Below are 23,336 nucleotides of genomic sequence, written 5' to 3'. Positions count from 1 at the left end.
ACACCGACAAAGGATTTCTGCATTAACTAAAGCGCGTCTACTTGAAGCACAGATTTTATTGTTGAAGAAACTCAAGCAATTTGGATCAGGCAAGTGCGCGGACATACTAAAATAGACGCGAACTGAAGTGGTCTGGCTAGGCTTGGATTAGGAGAGTCATAAAACAGGAAAAAATGTGCTACTGCATCTGTAACACGGCTGACCCAGCGTTATATAGCTATCTAATCCGTCAAATTCGATTTTACGAAACTTGAACATATTTTTCTTGGTGGGTGCTTTCAGTAGTAAATGATCTTCCCGTTGCAGGTAGCCGAACAATGCGTGAAGGTGTGCATGAAAAATTGGATGCATCATTAAACCATTACGTTTCGTTTGATGTTCTCGGTGCATTCATTTCAGTAGCTACGAATGTAACAAATCAGACTCTAGATGCTAGGTTTGAATCAAATCGTGCTTAATTAGAATAAAACACATTGACGGTATTTCTATACATATTTAATTTTAATTGATTATATACATATCTACTGAAACTGAGAATTCTTTTGGCCAACAATAAATGATAACAACGTGTTTTACCTGTTTAATCATTTTTTAACATCCTGATAGACCAAACTGATTGAGAAATACGAGATCATTGCGTCTAACATTTAGAACTATAGTCAGCAAAGTACGACTCTGGAACTGCATACGGTTCAATGTTGGTTAGATGGTGACTCTTTTCTCAGACGATTCACTATGACACAATATCTACATACATATATGCTGAGTCTGTAATTTGACATTTTTTAACAAGAGCGTAGTTTTTTTTATAGAACACAAAAAAAAACTGACATCAAGTCACACTACTCATTTTCCTTATGCCATGATGATTGACGTCGAAAATGATTCTTACGATGAAACTGCTGTAACGTTAACATTACGAATGAATGAACAGACAAATCATTGATTTTCTACCTGGTAGAATCAATGGCTCTGGACGATTCAACGAGTTAAGACCAATCCGATGATTGTAAAAATAATAAATGACCGAAACAAACATGATTTCCTTCAGTCTAGTCTACATCTAATCCAAAGATCAATGCTTTCTTCAAACGCCAAAGATCATACTTCGTTATCGAAGCAGTATCTGCCGGAACCATATCTCTATGTCTTTAAAAGTAAGCGATTGAATTTCACGGGGTGTAACCAAAACGAATTAGCGTCCGTACACAAACAACAACGACGAATTGTTTCAGTGGCGCCAGCGTAGCCGAGATATTTATGATGAACAAGGTGTCCTACATAAGAGTAACAACGAGTTCGATAGCAATACGAGGATGCAGGTAGATTGATTTTGTTCATTTTTCATCATCCTTTAGCGACGCATAATTCCCTAAACAAACGAACCAGCTAGCTGAACCGGCGACTAAAATTGATTATCACGTGACACGGTAGTTTACAGGTAATGTATAATTTATGTTCGTGCTAGTATACTGAGCTGTACTCGTTCATTTAAGACATAAATTCAAATATTTTTCTTCTCATAGAAACATATATATATATATTCTTCTGATAAACATGAGTGTATTGTTTATCGAACGTAAGTTTTTATGCTATACTGTAAAAGCTTCATGCAGTACTCTGATACTCACCAGATAAATGTCTTGATGATAGAGCACAATAAACCCAAACAATTATTATTACCAAACCTTCAATAATGTAATATAATTGTTCTATAAGAATAATGTATGTTAAATATGTGACACACACAAAACGTGAAGGTGTCATATATCACGTTCATTGATTTTTCTGCATGATCCACGTAGTACATTTGTCAGATGCTCAAGCTCTCGGAGCGTTCTTCGCTGTTTCGTATGAAAATAAATGAGAATAATCAATAAATCGTCATACTGATTCGATTTCAAAATACGCCTTCCGTGTACGAAGCAAAAACACACTAAAGCTGTTTCTCTGATTGAGCTGATTGATCGCTTTTGTTGGAAAAACATGGAAGTCCAGGCATCCAATTATGCATCTACGGACTTCTAAGCTTCAACCGACATGGACGCAGGAATTAATATCTAGAAAAACTCCTTCATCCAATCAATCGCACATTATTTCTCTTTGGAGGCAAAAAACAACTTTCGGTGGGCCAACAAAATGCTTATCTCTTAATGAAAATTACTGCGCATCTAAAATGGAACCGAAATTTAGTTCGTACTTTCAAAAGAAGCACGGACGTTTAAGGTATGTTGCGGGGAAATAATTGAATTGCGGTAGAATAAAACAACCAAGCGAAAAGGGAGCCGCAACAATCACTGCAACAGTTTTCGGTCAGATCCGGTATTAAAATGCGATCGGTTCCAGCAATTTCCTAGTTTTTCTTCTATTTTTAATCCATGCGCTTCCCACCATCTCTGTTGAGAAGGATTAGAGAAAAAGTTTAATCATGTTCCAAAGGCTTAATGAACCTGCTCGAGGAATGATCACTGTTCGAGGAATGCTATGAATGAAAAGATGCTTCAGTTCCTTCGATTATCCTGGTACTTCCTTGTTAGCTTCCTTGTTGTTAGGGCTCACGAAAGCTTCAAGAAAAATTGTGTTCTTAGAATACTTGTTTGAGTAATGTGATATTTACAAATTAAAGAACATGTTTATAGTTCGTTTATTTACACTGATTAATGCACGATTTATTCACAACTGACTCATAGCTTAGCTAAAATTGGTATACTAACTACATGCACAGCTGTTTAAGTCAGTTTTCATTGGCTTTTCTTGAAATAATTGGCACGTTTTATTATCAATGACCAGCAACGACTTTAACAAGTAAGTCGTACCAAAACGTTATGTCCTATTGTTGTGTTTAGATTATGTGAATTTAAAGAAAATTTAAAGAAACTTTTCTTTACAATAGTACAAAACTAAATCATTTTAAAATTGCAATTCATTTTTCAAAAATGCTTTTCCTGTGTGTTTGAAATGCAATTATTGTTTATTTTCTTATAACATCCCTATTTTATATTGAACACCCGTGAACTATGAACTGAACTGAACTATCAGTAGTTTGAAATGTAACCAGGATAAGATGAAAATATAAAAATGGATAAGGATTATGGTGATGATTAATGAAAAAGAAGATAAGCATTGCTTTCAGTTTTTTAAAGTTTCTTTATTTCATAATCTTAAAACTATCGTAGTAATCAAAAAAGAATTTTGTCCATTTTAAAGAAATCATTTAGCTTATCATAATTGGCTAACTTTCAAAGAGTCAAAATAATAATCGATTGATCTTCATATGTCACAAGGCCGCTTAATCATTCCGCACGTCAACACCGATATCTATACCAGGAGATCAAACGGTATTCCGTATGGAGCGGTTCGTTTGACTTCATTGTTCGACACCGCTTGTTTCATTGTGACTGTCTCATAATCTCCTGGCGCTGATAATAGCCGACCAACAGAACAAATGGGTGGCACATTTGTCATTACATTTAGCCGCTAAGAAAAGCTAAGTTGACATTTATTTCCCTCATCTACGATCTTGGTGGCATCGACTGTGTTGGTGGGCGCTTCAATATACGGACCGCACTGCTGCTGATGTTGCACCACAAAGTCGAATCAACATGCGTACATTGGCTTAAAAAAAGTGGGCGCGGCTTCGACGCGCAGCGTTTTGGAACGAGATGGGAAACGTGGAACATGCGGTATTGTACCATGCATCAGAGTGGGACAGACAGAAGAAGGACGATACACAACGGAGGCCACCAAAGCTTACATCTCGACGAACACGCAGTCTAACCTGTTCGTTCGAGCGATTTCAAAGTTTAATAGAGTTCCAACATCCTTGCGAGCAGCATCTTGGGAGAGATCTTCACCGAAGTTTGCTTCCGTACCGTAGGCGATCGTGTTGAGTAGAAACCACCAAACAAGTGGTGACGGGCGGTGGAATAAGTTTTACGAGTTCAGTGTACCATTTCTGGCTATGTGTAGAAGTCGACGAAGTAAAGAAGTGCGTGTGTATCACATCTAAAAATCGTCTTGACTGTTTATTCAGTTGCATGCTGTTAGAATAGTTTAAGTTATAAAACTATTCAGCAGACGTTTTTATAAAATAAAGAACAAAAAAGTACAATTGAAGTTTGTGGGATTTTAAGTGGACTGCAAACGGTGAAATTTGGCGTTATTGTGAATTGAAAGATTCTTCGATGGCTGTTGCTAGCTTAAACATGTCTCCAATCTTCAGTGGATACCCTTTCCAAGGTAAGTAATGTGATTTAGTGACTCAACAATGAGGTTCCATTGGTCCGACGGTGTTACCTTTTTATCAGAATCATATTTTGACATTTAAGTGATAGTAAAATGTAGCATTCATTGTTAATACGATTGCCACTACATACGGCGGGTGCGAAATTGATCATAAATCATTCGATACATCTGTGAACGTCGTTGTGAAAAAAAATAAATAAATATCTAAACGTAATTACGATCAAACGCAACAGCTGTGTAGCGTATGTGAGGATCTAGGAGGCGGAATTGATGTTCTTTGACTGGATCTAGAATTTAGTCACTTATACCTAGATATATTAGCACGGAATAGATCAAACGAATTGGTAGCGATGAGCGGTTCAACTGAGCCCGAAATCGTTGCGTCATGATATGTGTAGCACATTTGATTAAAAAAGAAGATCCACGTAAATGATCTGAAACGACGCTGCGTTACTTTTTGTAAGGTAAACAGATGCGAGAAAGGGAAACTAGTTCGGACGTATTTTGGGATCTATCTTTCGTGTTTTACCTGTAACATCTTGAAATGGTACCGAACATTTCTCTCACACGTTGCTCCTGACGTTCGCAAGATTAATGGTTGTATATATTTTATTGTTGGTTATTGTGCGCTTCTCATGCCACATAATAAACCCTCAAAGTCGAGCCCACACGTTCCATTCAATTAGCTTTGAAAGGGGGTTTCTTCATAAGCGATCATAAAGTAATATGCAGACTATCAGAAGTCAGAGTTTTTGTAGCGATCAGAACTTACATAAACAATAAGGAAATTTTGTCATTTTGAATCACGACGAAAATTAACTGATAAAAGAATTTCTTAGACACATGAAGGATAGAAAACTTGTAGGTGATCAAGGTTTAAAATAAAATCACCTCGATCAGTTCACCGACGGGAAATTTGTTGAATAGCAACCCATCCATTGGAATTCACACTGACCACGCTTAATGTATGCTGATGCTCCAGGCTGTCATTTTTTCCACGGACATGCGGAGGGCTCCAAAGATCGTAAAATTCGACAGACAGTATGGCGCGCCAGTCAGTAACGTAACGCTTGGTATGGTCCATGCAAAAGTACTTTCCACGTGTGTTGGTCTCTGTACGAAGCGAAGATATACGAAGAGGATGCCGTTGTTGACAGCGAAGATGATGATGATGATGCTGATGATCTTTGGTGTTCGTTTTGGTGTTGCTTTTCAAGCTTCCAAACGCCTCCCGATCCTCTACCAAGGTCTGGGCGGCGAGCTTGCTTTGATGTTATTTTTGTAATTCCTGTTTCTTAACAACACAACAACAGCTTAAGAAGCTCGCGCGTCACATTCCAAACAGCGATGCCCATACGGTTCGCGGGCAGTGGTCTGCTGGACGCTCAGACGGTCTTCATCGGCAATCGTTCAGACGGCTTTAAGCGACCTTAAAGGTGAGCAGGGTGTTCGTTTGAAGCCGCGCGGGTTCCAAAGGAAACCCTCGGTCCTTCATAATGATAATGTAATAGGTGCCCTGGAATATTTTATTACTTTCTTCTTTGCAAGGAAGGCTAAACCACATGCCTCCCGGTTCCTCGAGAGCAAAAGGGCTACGATCACCCAAAAGCAGATCGCTGATCGCCAGAACACGAACTGCACTGTACCGTTGTTATTTCGGTCGTGATCAAACCCTCGTGGCTTCGAAACCTAACCCAAGATACGCACTCCTTATCTTACCCAAGTATCAGCCCCAATTCGCGAAGCTGCTTTCAACACGTTTTTTCGTTTTACCCGCAATACGTCATCTCTCCATATGCCACACGTACGCGTGAAATAAATCGTCAGGAATTTATTGACGTACAAGTCGGTACTCTTGCGGATGGAATTCATTCGTAAAGCACAACAATAATGGCTACAATCGATAGAGATAGATAGTAGGAAACAAAGAAAAGGGTAGAGCAGGACAGGAGAATACTTACACTAACGCAATAATTTATGTGGATGCTTCATATATTTATAAACTAAATGATCAATTTATATGATAAAGCACTGGAAGCGATGGCACGATAGACGATGGCGCAGAGTAAAAATCGAAAGCTTAATTTTTTCATCCACTTTTTGCAGCATCAGGGCTTGTCGGCATTTACAGACAAATAAAAAGGCGTTTTCAGGTTGTTCAAGGTATCCCCTTGGGGTCGAGCAATACATTTTAATCAATTGATCAAATTTGGATACAGCTTCTTCGTTTGCAGAAATTTTTTAAATATATTCCTTTTCATCTACCCGATTCTTCAATTCGATCAGCGATGATTTTAATGATTTTTTTTTTCATCTCCATTCATTTGACTGTGTGGTAATATTTTTTTTAGAAAAGTGCACTTATGTTTGTTACAGCGGGCGTACGAAAGAATTCTTATTTTAACGCCGGCTCCATGAAAACCAGATGATCGTGAGAATCGTGGAAAAATAATGCAAGTGTATCATTGTCTTATGCAATGATGACAAAGTTTAGGGATCATTGATGAATTGTGATGTACCAGCTGTTTCTAGGATTGTAGGTCACATTTAATTTCTGACGTCTGCTGTTTGCACTTCAAATGCTTCATACAAAACATAATCCATCTCAAGAGTCCACCTCAACGAATTGGAAATCAAACAACGTGATCGCAGTTATTGGGATGTGTAATTACGATGTATATCAGGACCTGTAATTGATAATTGGAAGTGTATTGATGAAATTGTGCATTCAGGACAAAGAAGATAAATGCACGTGTTTTAAGCATAAACTAAGCTTCAAATTATAATGAAACATTACTAGGTTCGTGAACTCTTTTGCATACAAGTTGTTTTTTTATCTACTACAGAGCATTTGTTAGTCGATAATATCTTTCCACAACATAATGAAAATGTTTGTAATGATACCGTAAGGGCAATTAAATTCGAATTAGGCCGGTAGGAATGGCTTCTGTTTCACTTTTGTGAGCATCGCTTAGTAGTGGTTAGATGTTATACTTGTGTTGTTGATTCACAAAAGGAAATGGAATTAGGGTTAACTAATAGTAATATAGGAACGGTCAAACATTGCGGCTAAAACGCATTGTGTAAGAATGATGAATGAATCATTCTATAACAGGAGCGTTCTAATCAGCGTAACATCTCCAAAGGTGCCATTGTAGGAGAGAAATGGGGAATGATACGAACTTACAGTCAGATCTTGTTTTTCTTTTTGATTGATGGTATCCAAAGATACAGTAAACTAATGATCGTTCCATTATTCAGGCTAAGCTAAGTCTGTGTGTAACAATTTTCGATTTACAAAAAAAACTTCCAAATATTGCCAAACTGCAACTGCGGGTAATTTAATGTCATAGTGAAACAAAACATAGCCAATGCGGGTGAAAAGCGAGATCAATCAAAATGCAAAAGCATATCATTAAGGTTTTCATCGATAGATTCAATAAAAGACAAACACGCTAGAAGGCAAACACAGGAAAACTTGTTTTGTTTTTTGTTATAACTAACAATTCCTTGATTTAATCATAGAGCCCTCGGGGCGGAAACGTTTGTGTCGAACGTGTCAGAACGGATCGCTTCAAAGGGAACGGAAGTCTTTTAATTGATTTAAAGTTCTCACCCAATCACCGTTTACGATACACCTGAACCGCTTGTAATCCGAGGGATGGAATGGAAACTTCTCAATTCCAACTTCTCAGCGCAAGGAAGTCGTTAGAGATGGGGAAGGCGGTAAGCGAGTTAGGAAAAAAGGGGCCACTAATGTGACCGAACAATGTGACACCATGCTAGCGCCTTGCTGCACCCGAAACACGAGCCGCTATAGTTGTACACTACACTGCAGCGGTCTTTTGGGCGATTACTTTGATCTGGATCGGAGGGCTTCTCCTCGGGTCCTTTCGCGGGCAATCGCGGCTTCGCTGAGTGTGGTCCTGGGTGTACAGCGTGACAATGTGTCGACGAACATGACACGGCCCATTTGTATTGTAGGCTTTGTGGTAGACGTTTCCGAACTACCTTTTTCTCATCTATTTCTTTATTGTTGTTTCGGCAATGACTCAAATTGTTCCTTTTTTAAGCTTTTCTTTTTTCTTCTTTCTTGTATTTTCACAGGTCAGGGACGTGTGAACCAACTAGGTGGAGTGTTCATCAACGGACGTCCTTTGCCAAACCATATACGTCTGCGTATAGTCGAAATGGCAGCATCGGGCGTACGACCGTGTGTGATATCCCGCCAACTTAGGGTATCTCATGGCTGTGTTTCAAAGATCCTCAATCGGTACCAAGAGACTGGATCAATCCGACCGGGAGTCATCGGCGGTTCGAAACCACGCGTATCCACTCCAGAAATCGAAGCACGCATCGAAGAACTGCGCAAAGCGAATCCCGGCATATTCAGCTGGGAAATTCGAGACAAACTGATTAAGGACGGACTTTGCGACAAAACATCGGCACCGTCCGTCAGCTCCATAAGCCGATTGCTGCGAGGTGGGCGGCGCGAGGATGTGGATTTACGTGGAAATCATTCGATCAATGGCATCCTTGGAGAATCATCGTGTGATGAGGATAGCGATACCGAATCAGAACCTGGAATTACACTCAAGCGTAAGCAGCGCAGATCCAGAACAACGTTCAACGAAGAGCAGCTTGAAGCTCTGGAAATTGCATTCAGCCGTACTCAATATCCAGACGTGTACACACGCGAGGAACTAGCTCAGAAAACTAAGCTGACCGAAGCGCGTGTACAGGTATGGTTTTCGAATCGCCGTGCTCGCCTTCGCAAACACATGAGCTCTCAGCAAATGGTTGCTTTTGGCGCTTCGCAATATCCTTCCCAATTCGAGCAACAGGCTGCGGCTGTAGCTGCCGCCACTGCATCTTCCGGTTCTGGTTCACCCATGGGAGCGGGTACCTGGTCACAATGCTACTCATCCTCGCCTACCCAAGCCACTACTATTCATGCACCCTCACAATCTTCATACAATCCATTGGCTCAAACTATGATCCATCCAACCTCAGCCACCATGAGCCCTCCGGTTTCTATGAGCCCTCCCAGCTCTGTCAGTCCACCAGTGTCCCATCCAGGAGCACATTCTACATCGGTTTCACCAATTCCACAAGCTTCCAGTGGAGTCACTGTCCCCAACAGTGCAGCACACGTGCCAGGATACAACTACTTCTCTATGCTGGACAACAACACCCAACATGTGTCGTTGCACTCACATCACGCCCACGCCACCCATCAACACCCTGGGCAATTTAGTGCTGCGCAATCATATGCAACATCCTATACTTCCGCAACGGGCAGCAACGGTATGGACTCCAACTCGCAGTGGCAACGCGCCGGCAGTGTCTCCAACAAACCCACTGCTAGCGAATGGGACGCTTATAGGTAGGTTAACTTTTTATTTGATGGTATTTGCCTTCCGGGGGCTTTTCTAGTCCCACTCGATCGCCTTTACTGAATACACAGAAATTAATAGCTTATTATCTTTTTTCGTCCTTGTTTAGCTCATTTTTCTCCAACAACATGAGCCACCACCATGCGCACAGTCACCCACACTACACATCGGCAGCTACAGCTGCAGCAGTAGCGGCAGAAGCAAAATCTGGCTATCCATACTTCGGGCAATTAGGAGGATTAGAAATGAGTCGGCTGCACTGTTAAAAAAGTACCGAGCGAATGAGTTCAAATTGGTAGTCAAAACAACAAGTATTCGAGAATGAGAAAAAGATGACAGTGCACGCTTTTGTCCAACCATGTGTCTCTTAATTTACAAAGTTGATAATTCACCACAACAAATAAAGTATTGCCAGGTTGACTTTTTTTTTTGAAAAAAATATTGTAAAACGAATATGTTACTTCTTGCCGTAGATAACTATATTAGTAACGTCTCTACTGGTCTAAAGTTTGTTTTCAGCAAAATTACTAGTAATGCTGTCGTTTTCAAACCTTACGAATTGTGTTTTATAAGTCAAATGTTAAACAGTATAGCTACCAATGACGCAATGATGATGATTATTATTGTTGTAAAAGTTTAGATAGCAGGTAGGATAATTTATATTAGTATTAAAATGCAATGACTGTACTGAATAAATCTAAGACCATTAGTTAATAAGAAATTGATGCAAATAAATAAACGCTTCAAACATTAAAATCCATATGAATGAACGATGTAATATTTCTTAGTCCAAAAACATATCTCTGATTTACGAGCGAGGTCGATGATGATTTGAAATAAGTTGTTAGTTTTTCTTCCTTTTTCTCATATCTTGTATTTCACATGTCAATAGCGTTTCGTACGTTGTAAACCTATGACATTTGATGTAAAAGATTATTTCTTCCATTTCTTCTATTAGTTCTTTAAATCTGTCCACCATAATTCTTGTCTGCCTTCGAATTTTTTAATTTTTTTTTTTATTTCATTTTGGTTTCCCAATCCAGGTGATGCATTCATTCGTCCGTCCATGTGATGCATTAAAAATGATTCGAGCACTCTCCACGACGATTGCATTTATTGGCATTTAACATGTCCGGTAACAGGACGAGATATCCTTTAATGCTAAATCGTTGTTACCAAAGTCGCCTTATTGTTCATACCTTTCATGGAACGTTACAAACTATCCATAGAGTGTTGTCACGCTGGTTGACGTCCTACTGGAGTAACCGCTCGTCAAAAATGTTAGGCGTGAAAAAGTGACTGAAAAAATGTAAAATGTTTATTACAAATCATTCCTACAACGGTGCTCGTCGCACGAAGGCTACTCAAGTATAGTCCAGACATATTTATGGTGGGACTTAGATGGGTCGGTTGTAAAGTGTTTATTCAACCTTGTTATCGCCGCATGGTACCATGGTACTACCCGTAGCTATAGAGAAAGGAAGAAAAAACAGGGGGGAAATGAAACGTCTTTCCACATGGATGTATACCTCTGGCAACCTAGAAGGAAATAAACTTCAATGAATTTTCGGGCATCGTTCCGGAGAAGAAGCCAATAAAATGACTTAAGCAGTATGTAGTCCTTTTCCTTAACTGGTAACATTTTATTTCTTCTTTGGCAAGTCTTGCAACAAAATGAACAGAAAAAGGACATCCCGGGACATATTCCAATCCCGTACATGTTGGTACAGCTTAAGCCTCATTACCATTCTTCTAGCATGTTCGTTTCTGGTATGTCGTGCTACCGCTATCCTCATCTCGAACCCGAGAGCCTTGAACCATCGCTAAAGCCTTAATTATTTGCTATCACCTCGGGCGGCAATTTCGAACTAGCGTCCCGCACGTTATGGGCCCCGATGATGACGGAACGCACACTGTGCCGATGGATTGTTCACATTTCAACACTCACTCGGGGTCTGCAAAGCGTACGGCTTCTGATTTCGTACTGATCGGCGTCATCAGGGAAAAGCAGCGGGGGTGAAAGGCCAAATTCTAGGCCTTGCTCTACGAGCCTCTGCAATAATTTTCTATCACAGACGAAGACCAGAAGAAACAAAGACAACGTGCTTGCCAAAATAATGTGAGCGAGAGAAAGAAAGAACAGCATTCTCTAGAACGATTAAAGCTCGGTTGTAGAGAGTTTAGAGGGTAAAGCTCACGTAGCGAGAGGAGCATAAACTGTAAAAATTAATGAATTTTCTGGTTTCATGGATAATTTTGGTCAGTGCATTCCACGCCGGAAGCAGTGTCGTTTGTTTTTTCTCCATTCTAGCGATTGTGTTCTTGGCTGCTTCAGTGTGGCACTCATTGAGTGAAGGACATTTTACAAAGAGTTTTCTGTTTCTGCAGACAAAGATATGCTGGGGTGGTTTGTATGAATTTAGAAAAGTAGCAAAGGACATGATTTTTGGGCAATTCGTAAGAAGCTTATTTTCCCAGTTCAAGTATATCCTGGTTGTGTTTACAATAAAAAGTTTGTATAGTTCATCCTAAACCTACAAACGTTTCATTTGTTTGGTAGTTATTTATCAATTATCAATCATCTCATGTGTTAATGACAATCATTACTTTTATCTACAAAAGGTTAACAATGATCAATTCTGGCAGCATACAAATTATTTCTTTTTCCGCTGTGTCATTTATTCCGAACAGAAGCATCTTTGTCACAGATGATTACATGTTTTATATAACAGTACTGATCCCTTTTTGCAAGCACTTATAAACAAGAAACAACATTCTCACAGAGCTAAGCTAAACTAGACTAAATGACCTATTGTCGAACAAAATGCAACGTCGGATGCAATTTTCCGTGTTGTGCTCAAACGCTATCCACGGGTTAAGAGTATCCGTTTCTGTTAAGCCGCTTTGGCTGTTCGGTTCAAGTCCTACAACGGTTGACATGGCTTTGTTTGTTACAATGCGAATTACATACATCCACATATTCATATGTGGTACCTATATATCGTTGTAAATTAAGCGAAACCAACGCCTTCACATATTATTCGTCTGGTTGGGCAAATTTCAGCGTTTTACTACGCAAAGTTAACGGGTCAGTAGATTCGGTAAGCTGCCTTCACACAACTTTATTCACAAAAGCGCAATCGGCCAAACTGCAAGGCATAAGTGGCTGAAGAATGGTTTAACTGATCCATTGGATTTTTAAGCTTGCTGAGCCTATTTACAAGAGGCTGGAATAGATTCAAACATATGCACACACATACAGTTTCTTTCAAGCACAATAGTTTCTTCGTTCGGAGGAAAATGGAATTTCGAATGGGAAACAACCAATTGCATTACTACTCCACATATGTGAGATACATCCGAAGCTCATCTTATGGAATCTACCATTTTTCAAACGTAATCTTCCATTGTTGCAATTCAATTATCTTTTGGACACCGTTATACATTCCTTTGCACAGTATATGCCAAGATTGAGCTTGAAGATGGGCTCGTGTAAGCAAATTATTGCGGACAGCTGTGACATCTCCATTTACTGCACCCTGTAGACGGTCGTGTTAAGCTTTACAGCATCATTATAAAGAAAGACCGGCATCGGTTGAAGTATCTGTATCTTTAATATACCATGACGTCGGCTATCTCATTAAAGTTTGACAAGCTCAGCTATAAGTTCGGAAAAAATAGCTCAAGCATTTATCATTGCACCTGGATGATAAGAATTAGATTTGTAGCAAAAGCGATCCTAGATTTTTTTTTTAGATTTAGCTAGAGCGTTTTGTACGACGCATTATTATAACCCAAATGTTCTCATATCAGCAGTATTGGCCTCCAGTGAGACTAATTGGTAGCATCTGGTCCCACAATTTGATGTACACCTATATTTTTGAATATACGATTATCGAAGGGTTTTCACTTTTTACTTTTATGTTTACTTTGAATATGATACATATATGTTTAATAAATAAGACACGTGAACAAATATATACATTAAATTTTGGGATTTAAAAACTGTTGATATTCCCCCTATTTTATGTAAAAAGTAAGACATGTTATCCGTTTCAGTATATGTTTCAGACATGTTATGTGTCGTTATGTGGAAAGCTATTTTCTAAATCATTTTTATAATGAAGTTTATGTAATGAAAATAATGATAGAAACAAAGTGATGTTATTATGAATCTGAAATCGCGAACATATACCATTAACTGTTTCAAACAATCATAACGTTGAATATTGTAATTAGAACTAGTCGCAGTGCAAGATTCGTCGTAATACAAATCATATCTACAATATTATACAGCAGTCATTTGATGGTTCGAGATCAACTCCGTTTTAGTCGATTCATAAACGGAATAGAATTAAGTATGGTCAGATGAAAAGCATTTACTTTCAACCCTAAATGGGTTACCATTATTGAACGATCGAGTTCCCTATCATTTAGCTTTCGACAGATGCCGAACGTCGATTGATCTTCACCATCCATTCGTCTTCGTCAATCTTAATTCACCGATGTTTGTTCGTTGTTGCTTCAGGGTGGCCTGGAAAGATTTGCACTTAGAGTAGTGACACAAAACATCGGTCGTGTATCAAAACGATATTTTTGAAGACTTAATAAATTAGGTAAACGAGTAAGCGCATGTCGGCATGGTTGAAAAAATATCAATAAAGTTAATAAATCATTTCAAAACAGTATAAAGCACACTTAAACACAAACTTTTTTCATTACTTAATCTGAAGTATCCAAATCATTGAGAAAATAAATAAGCACTTGTTAAAGTTAGTATAAACATTCATAATTTTATCTGGTTTTGGTTTAACATATAAAACTGTGTTTTATTGATACAGTTTTTCGATGAAATTTTGTCGATGAGCAACAGTATAAGCGTAATAAATTATAAGGCATAATTATGTTCCTATAGTGCAGTATTGTTGATATGAATAAACCAGGTTGTAAATTTTCATAAAAACTTATTCATTTCTGACATCATGTTTTAGAATAGAAAGAACTATAGCGATTATAGTTCTAATAAAATTGTTTCCAGGTTAACACACGAAGAAAAGTAGTACGAATGAGCAATCTCGAAGATTCACAAACCAATTGAAAATAGGATTGTCCCTTGTTGATATGTTTCTTAGCAACGCCAATGAATATGTTTTACAATCTACTGCTCTTTGGGAGCAAATGGAATCTGCGACCTAGTTTAATACCCGTGGTAATTTATTTATATTGTAAAATATTCACAGTATGGTGCACCGTAAACCAGACAAAATATATTGCCATGCGTGATCTTACATCACTTTGAATATATATATATATATATATATATATATATATATATATATATATATATATATATATATATATATATATATATATATATATATATATATATATATATATATATATATATATATATATATATATATATATATATATATATATATATATATATATATATATATATATATATATATATATATATATATACAGTGAACCCTCTCTTATTTGATACCTCTCTAATTTGAAAAACCTCTCTTATTTGAACATTTTGCACAGTCCCTTGATTTCCAGTACATTTTTGTTCCTCTAATTTGGAAAACCTCTGAAATCTGAGTACCTTTTATTTGTGTATGGTGTTGCCATGGATATTGAAAGATGTATGCTCAAATTGGCGATTCTGTTCGCAGTTTCCTATAGCAACAGTTAAGGGTGCATACTAAATGTTCTGTCTCTTTCTTGTTTGGATGGACCTTTCATTCACTTTCCACCTCTGTAATTTGAAAACTCCTCTTATTCGACAGTCCCATCGCCTCTCAAATAAGAGATATATATATATATATATATTTATATATTATATATATATATATATATATATTATTTTTTTATTATATAATATCATAATATTGTTATATACATTGTATTGCTAAGCATATATATTTATTTAAATAATTAAATATGTACTGTAACGAAATACTTCCTATCACTACAACACCTTTTTGACGATTTTTTCTTCTCTAATGTAGTCATCAAACAATATGATCAAAATGTTTCACATTGATTCCGAACAACAATGTTTTGGAGAATTCTTTCAATTTCCGTGGTCTAGCAAACTATTAGCAGACACGCTTTAAATTGTGCCCATAGGCTCTGCTGTGCCGGGATAATTTTTGATGATTTCTGATGACCACCGCAGTTTAGACGCTTCTTTAAATTAGCTTTCATGTCCAAATTCAATGTAAAAGTGGAACGAAACTCATCAACATTTCAATTACATCAAATCTCTAAAACCACAAGCCTGCAAGTATTTGCCTGACGGGTCATGGCAAGTAAACGTTGATGGGTAGAAGAGTTGAAAGGAAGAATATCTGAATTATGATGAACATCGAATCCAATGTAAATGATGATTGATACGATGTGTTGTGTCCCTTACTTAAACATTTCAAAAGCAACTACACAAACATGAAATGAAACATGCTCGCGTCGGAATCACACATAAATGAGTGTTGAACTAATTATACCACTACTGAGTCTTATTTACAGGTCGATGAGAGGTTTTCAGCACTTTCGTTCTTCGTTTTTCCTGCCTGTGGGGGAGATAATTTTCAGTTTTTTGCCTTTGGTGGGTCAAATAATTTGTTCAAATGGCCCCGAGATGTCTACAAGATGCGCCCTTCGTCTATTCAACATTGTTCCTTGGAACACTTCTAACGAATGGTTCTTGTGCATGAGAGAAGCGATTTATCGCTGGTGGACCAACCGCAGACCAATAATGAACGAACGACAAATTCAGAAAATACGCAACACCTCCGGCTTTCTGTTTTTAGCCACAACACTCATGGGAAATCATTGTTCTTTTCGTTCGAGGCAATCGAGAGCGTTTAGTAATTCAAGATTTGATTATTAACTGTTAAAATGTATCTGATGGACCTATTTTCTGTTGATGCTTTTTGCATTATGTATATTTGGTCTGATAATTGTATCGAATCCTTTTCATACATTGTTACGAAATGTTCAATACGATACATTTTAACTGTAATGTTCTTGCGCACATGAAAGAGAAAAACTATTAGGAAGAGACAAGCTAAACCTCATGTACGTACCGGTACATAGTTGTTGTTTCATTTATGAGAAATAAGCTACTCTGAGTAAATTTGAATGTTATTGTAAACTACCATCACCGTGGTCAATTGGTAGCAATTCATTTTTATAACCTGTTAAAGATCGAAGCCCCTCTCATTACCTAATGCGCTATGCGATCTTTACAATAATCACTTAGTTTATCAATGTTGACAACCAAATTATCTTACCTTGAAACTATTGTTTACTATCTTCAATCAACAACTGCTAAGAAGCGTAGAAAATTTCAACGAGTAACTACATATCGGCAATCGATTGGATCCATGCTATAGAACGCAAACAGCCAAAACAACTGCCAATTCATCCGTATAACTTTATCACTTTATCCCTTGCTTCGTGCCACGGTGATCCGCGATAACACACTTTGATCAACCGCAATGGAGCGGATAAATTTGGAACGCCTTTGGTGGCGGACAATCTTATGAAGGGTTGATCAGTTGACCGTCTTTGACTGGTGCCAGATCACAGCAAAGCCGAAGAAACACAGCATCACCAGAACGCTGCAAGTTGTTCACAGTGTCAGTGGGAAGAAAATTTGTTCCAACCTTTTCAACGGGGCTGTCCACACTATTTCTTCCCGCCTGTGAGTGATGAGTGTCGACAGTAAACCGTTGCAGGAGCGCCGAAATGCATGAACGTGAGCAAATTACATACCATAAAGTGTTGCAGTATGTAATCAAATTAAGGCATTCGGGCCCTTTAGTTATCTTCGCAGCCGCATCCTCAGCCTCAATCGTAATCGTGTATTGAAAGCGCACACCGAATGCACACTGCTGCGGCGGACACGTTGTTCATCGGTTGTTCTTTCCGATGCAGACGAAATATCGCATTCATTGGCAAAGGCACGTAAACCTTGCATGATTTAGAGTGAAAGAAATTGGACCAGCGCAATCAAATGCCACGGATTGCAATGAATAAAAAACAGGAAAAACAATAATATCGAGATATGAATTGTCGGGCGCTGACTATACTCTCTTGTCTTCCACCACTATCTGCTCTACCTATGAATTAGTCTATCGCATTCGTATGTCGTTCATGTATTCTAACAGGCTGTATCATACAGCTCTGACGGAAAAATATATTCGCTTCAAATCGTAATGCGAACATTTTGCTGCAATCCATACCGACTGATACGATTCATCCGACCTATCATTAAATCATTGGTTCGAGTCCTAAAGCGTGGTGATAGAGTGATAGTTTAGACAAACTGTAGTGGAAAAGGTACAAAAACAAAATATTACAATTAAGCTTTGACGAATTTTGTCAATGATAAGTCAATGATAGCATGAAAAAGTTTACATTAGGAATTATATAAATATTGCCATACTAATTTTATGCAATTTAGTTCTATCATTTGTAAATAACAGATGGTCTTTTTGAATTTTGGAGTTTTAAATTGAGCACAATAATACGACTTACATTTAAAGGTAAAATGATTAATTAAACTCTTCACAATGAATCCATATATGACTTTATAAAGGTGCTGAACTTAGTAGCAACCAATTAATAGGTTATATACGTTACGGAACGTTTAAGTTTAAAGTCTCAGCATTTTGAAAACCACCCACACCGACAATTTTCTTGAACAACGCACCAGTGTTAGGAAGCACAGGTTCAGACAGGTTAGGCGAACAGGTCAAACGATTCCAGCAATGCCTGGGTGTTGGCTATGTGTGTGGCAAGCTAAAAACATGACTTCTGTCCTACGGCGCACGCACAGTCCTAAATAGCTGGTTGCATACAGGAGTGCATAGTGCAGGTTTATACCAAAGACATGCTCGAAAGCAGAACAAGTCCTTTTGTCACTTTCAACCGGGTCAGTAGTTCCAAACCTGTCGTCACTTTATTTATTGGTTTCTTTGTACTATTCCGAAATGACGTTTTCATCCTAAACGTATAAACGCTATGTGTGTTCGTTTTTTTTTTTGCTTGATGGTTGAGCAATGATAAAACACAGTTGGTGTTCTCCACAATGCTCCAGAAAAGACCTTGCGATGTCCTTAAAATCCCCACTAGCCTGCATCTTATCCTGCTGATCGCAAAAAGGACAACCACATTCGAGGGTTCGACGAGAAGGAGAAGACTGTAGAGGCGTGGGGACAAAACGGTTGACCCGAACGATAATTAATTATTTTGCCATAGCTCATTTCGTACGCAAAACGAGACCATGCGTACGGTAGCGTTCGGTAAAACATGAGTATGAATTAATTTGTGCGGTACTTTGTCATGGTTGTTGGTTGTTTGTGCAAAAAAAAACGGTGCCTCTGCCCATGTATTTTGAATCGTAACCAGCACCACTGCAACCAACAAAGGTGCTCGTGTGCTTTTGCGCTATGGACTGTGTGTTGTTCTAGTATAAATGTGTGCAAGTGTTTTCTAGTATTGCACTTCATTAGTCATGGAATAGAAATATAGAAAAATGCTTACACGTGATTACGAAATCATAATAAGTGCAGTGCAAGTTTCACAACCGTAAGGTACATTTGACCATCCGTGCTTCTGGTCATAATTAATTACTACGCTTGTTGAACGTTCAGCCATAAGCGTATCCAATTAGTACTAATCGTACTGTAACATTTCTTTTTCTCGCCAAAAACATGAGTCTGTCCGAAGGTGGCAAATTTTTCGAACTATTGCAAACTAATGAAACCCTAAATAACACTGCCAGATAAAGCATTTTGAGGCTAAAAGCATTTGTTATAAGCTTATTGATTAGCTTACAACATTTCAATACTTGCTGCTTATATTATTTATAATTTATGACAATTATACGATAAAAATGACGCGAGCGATTAACGTAAACGTATCAACTGCAAGATATTCCTGCGTCGCCATTCTCTACTCCTTTTGATACGGGAAACGCTTATTCTACAGTTAAATAGCCGGAAACAATCTATTAAAAACCATGACCAGTGCCTCGGGGAAAATTCTGATTATCTAAACATGTTGTCACACGTCACATTGTTTTGTTTACACGTGTCACACATTTTTTCGTTCATTTATTTACTTCTTTTCCAATAATATGTTCTTCTTCGTGTTTCCTTGTCATTCGTGTTGTCTACGAAGTACGATTCATGCTTCACTCCATACTCTCCTAATGTGAATCTCATTGGAGCCAGCGTTTGTTCCACATGGCTCACGCATATAGACGGCTCACGGGGTGCACCTTCACGTACGGGTCGTGCGAACTTTATCAAATCGGATTTACTCGGTTGAACGTAGCAGAAAAATGTTAATAAGTCATACTTCTTAAGTAGATGTAGATAATCAAATTATGAACGATCGAAACACGGTCAACTCACGGTCGAGGGGTTGACTTAATCAAGCGCATCTTTTACCCTGCGACAGCAAGCCCCGGTGGCTTGCGTGGCTTCATTCATGAACACTAGAATGTACAAGCAGGCCAACAAACTATGTTTTGGATACTCTCTCACACACATTTGAACTCATTTCTTGTGTATCGATTCGTTCTATGGTTCTGTCGCTTCCGATTGGATCGGTTGAAAATCTACTATCGTCTGTTTATTTACGAGACCACAAAGTATAGCGAGCAGCAACAAAAACTTATAACACGCCAAAACGCAAACCTTGCACCCGAAACGAATAGCCGTACCGAGACCGTGCCAAATGTTGCACGTTGAGAAGGAAACGATTTCCGGATTGCTTGAAATTGGACCACAGCAGAATCGATTATCCGTCGCATTTCGGCTTTCCAAACGATTCCGCTGATCTCATTCATCGTTGATCTTTCGAGATTCATTTAATTAGGGAATGAATATGAGTCTGGAATTAGTGAAGTACATTCACAAGGTATAAGAGGTGAAACAAAATGTATGAAGCATAGCTACTTCACAAACTCGTTTTAGCGATCAATTAAAGTATTCCCACCAAATCTTAAATCAAATGTACCGAATGTAGCATTTTGGACCTCATATTAACAAGAGCCATTTCCTTGTCTGCTGTGTGGAATATTACCAAACTTCCGCATGGCCTGCGCTCTGTTTCGATGGCTGTTACTACTGCCTCAAACCACAAATACCATGATAAACTCTGGCAACCAATGAAACCCGGCCGTACCGCACGGCCGTAAGACCCAGTGGCAGCTGCACAAAAATTTGGAAAACTAATTTTCACGGGTCTCAAACGTTACATTCGACTGGAACGAATTTTCTTTCAATAAAATACCGAAACGCGATACAGAGGTGAACGAGGCAACTTCAGTCCCTTTTCTAGTGGTGCTTTTCCAGGCATCGCTACAGAAGGGCCATCTTATATTTTAAGCTTTTACTATGAAAGACTTTTCAGGCGTTTGTGCAAATGGAATTGATGGTATAGCTCTTCACAGTAGGACTTTCTGAAGTTTATTAGTTAGTTGGCTTTGTAGGTAGATAGTTTATGTTTCACGATAGCTATGTAGTTTTGCTTTTATTTGAACGATATGCAACTTTACATCATGTTACTATAAATGAACTGTTCAACTTTATTTCTCCTCATGAAATAATATTATGTGTAGTAACAAAAGAATATAACTGCGAGGCAAATAAAAAAAGTTAATTAACAAAACCTTACACATCTCGTGACACCTGACTGAAGGCTGCCTAATATAAATCGCTACCGTTTGGAATGAAATTCTATTTCCGACAGTCTCTCACTGGATAGTCTGACAGGTATGGTGTAGATTTTTAAATTTTCTTTTTACAGCACGCCATTTACGCAGGCTTCACCGTCCTCGATCCCAGCCACGAAGTGCCCGTGAATCTACACGATCGATGTGACGGAACGAGTTGGCGTGATTTGGAACTCATTGATTTTACACTTGTTCCGAAATACAATATTACTTCCATCCCAAACTGAACGCAATGAATGTTAAGGAAATGGGAATAGTAAAACTGGTAGCACCCGAGCGGACTATCACCAATGGTTGATTTCAATCAATCGAAACCTGATCGAACGCTGACTGAAGGCAATGCACAGAAAAAATGCGCTCCATCATCCAATCTTTTGCCGAGCGGGCTCGTCAGGATCATCCTGGCCTACTTCAATGTTCCAAACCTGCTCAAAACCTTTTCTCACGTCCCTTTAAGCGCGGTAAGTGATACCGGTAGGTGTGATTGATGCTGGCTCCCATCGTTTAAGCGATCCCATTTAATTTCAATTTCAATTTCCATACCAAAAAGCAGTCCATCTGTTGCTAATCGACGATGAAGAAATTACATGCTTTGTGCTTGGGCTCGGGAGCTCTCGTGTATGATAATGTCGATACCGAGCTGCACCAGTTCTCTATTTATGTGAGCTTTTAACGAGAAAAGTTTGGCGATTCTGATGGTAATACTCAACACGTTTTAAATGACCACAATGGCGGGAAAATGATCGATTCTTATCCAATGACCATGTTCGTATGCGTAGAACATGCAGTTAGCATATGAATCAAAAAAGTCACAACGTCCCACAACTGCACAACGTGGTAATACAGAGCTAAACCGAATACAGGCGATGTGTTAAAAAAGAACAAGATAAGAAAAAAAAGACATACAATTATTATATATTCTCGCATCACGTAATATATATTCGAAGTTTCACATTTCAACATTTCAGTAAAAGTCTCCACACGGATAGACTATGAAAGGTTCAAGCACAAATGAGAATGACGGATTTGGACGCATTACTCAAGAAGAACCTATCTGCTACCTATGGGTTATTTTCTCTATGTTTTACAGTAAATGGCTCAACCATGGTTTGACGTTTCATTAAACAAATTATTTCAAATTCAGCCTGAAGCCTCATCAGCAAAAGGGCAGTGCAAGTCGTTATTTGTTCTCGTTCTCCTAAAACAATGTATCTTTGGCAGACCACACTAGCTACGTTTGCTTTGGCCATTTAAACAGGAAAAACCCATCCCACCAACGCTTAATTAATGTTTAGCAATAAACCATACCATCCCTCATCGAATTATCAAGGTCAATGTTAGGCATACCAGCTAACATGTGAGATGAAATAAAATTAATGGTGAGCAATTAAAACCAATCCTTTGCCATGAAAACATTGATCCTGTCGGTTAACATACATAGTTTGGAATGGGTTTTGATTCGAAATTCCAATACTAATGCAGTACATTTTGCCTTTATGCAGACAAAGATGTTTTTTCGTGCTTTTGGGGTTAGGCATTTTATTGTGTTAATGTTTTGGTCTGCTTGATTAAACCACTGAAACATTAAAACATCAATCAAACAAAGTGATGTTTTACCCGACGGATAGTTATAACGCTCATCTTAGACTGGTGGCCATTGACACTGAGTTGCCTAAATAGTTATTGTAAATAAAATATGAGGTATGTATAATGTATTATGCACTTGAGACATCATGCTTTTATACAAATCACATGCATAGAGTCCATCATCAATATTGAATTTCAATATGAACCAACAATTTATTCTCAGCAATACGCATTGCAAAGAAAACCTTTGCAACCTGTTTGTCCCCGCACTTTAATCTGCATGCTGAGGCAAATCCTTCCAACGCTCGTGTCTGCTGTGTGACGTTTTGCGCTTCTGCTCGTGATGA

At 38.4% G+C, this 23,336-nt stretch overlaps 1 protein-coding gene across 1 annotated transcript; it reads left to right on the top strand.

Moving 5' to 3' along the window:
• The first annotated feature begins 3,773 nt into the window (after window positions 1–3,773).
• On the top strand, window positions 3,774–10,403 carry LOC120903603 (protein gooseberry). Its single transcript, XM_040313127.1, has 3 exons — window positions 3,774–4,239; window positions 8,353–9,631; window positions 9,751–10,403. The coding sequence occupies exons 1-3, from the start codon at window positions 4,185–4,187 to the stop codon at window positions 9,905–9,907; spliced, it is 1,491 nt and encodes a 496-aa protein (XP_040169061.1). The 5' UTR covers window positions 3,774–4,184; the 3' UTR covers window positions 9,908–10,403.
• The last annotated feature ends 12,933 nt before the right edge of the window (window positions 10,404–23,336 follow it).

Source organism: Anopheles arabiensis, chromosome 3 (assembly GCF_016920715.1).
Source record: "Anopheles arabiensis isolate DONGOLA chromosome 3, AaraD3, whole genome shotgun sequence".
NCBI lineage: Eukaryota > Metazoa > Arthropoda > Insecta > Diptera > Culicidae > Anopheles > Anopheles arabiensis.
Note: the sequence above shows the minus strand (reverse complement) of the source record. Positions and strands in the feature narration are given on the sequence as shown.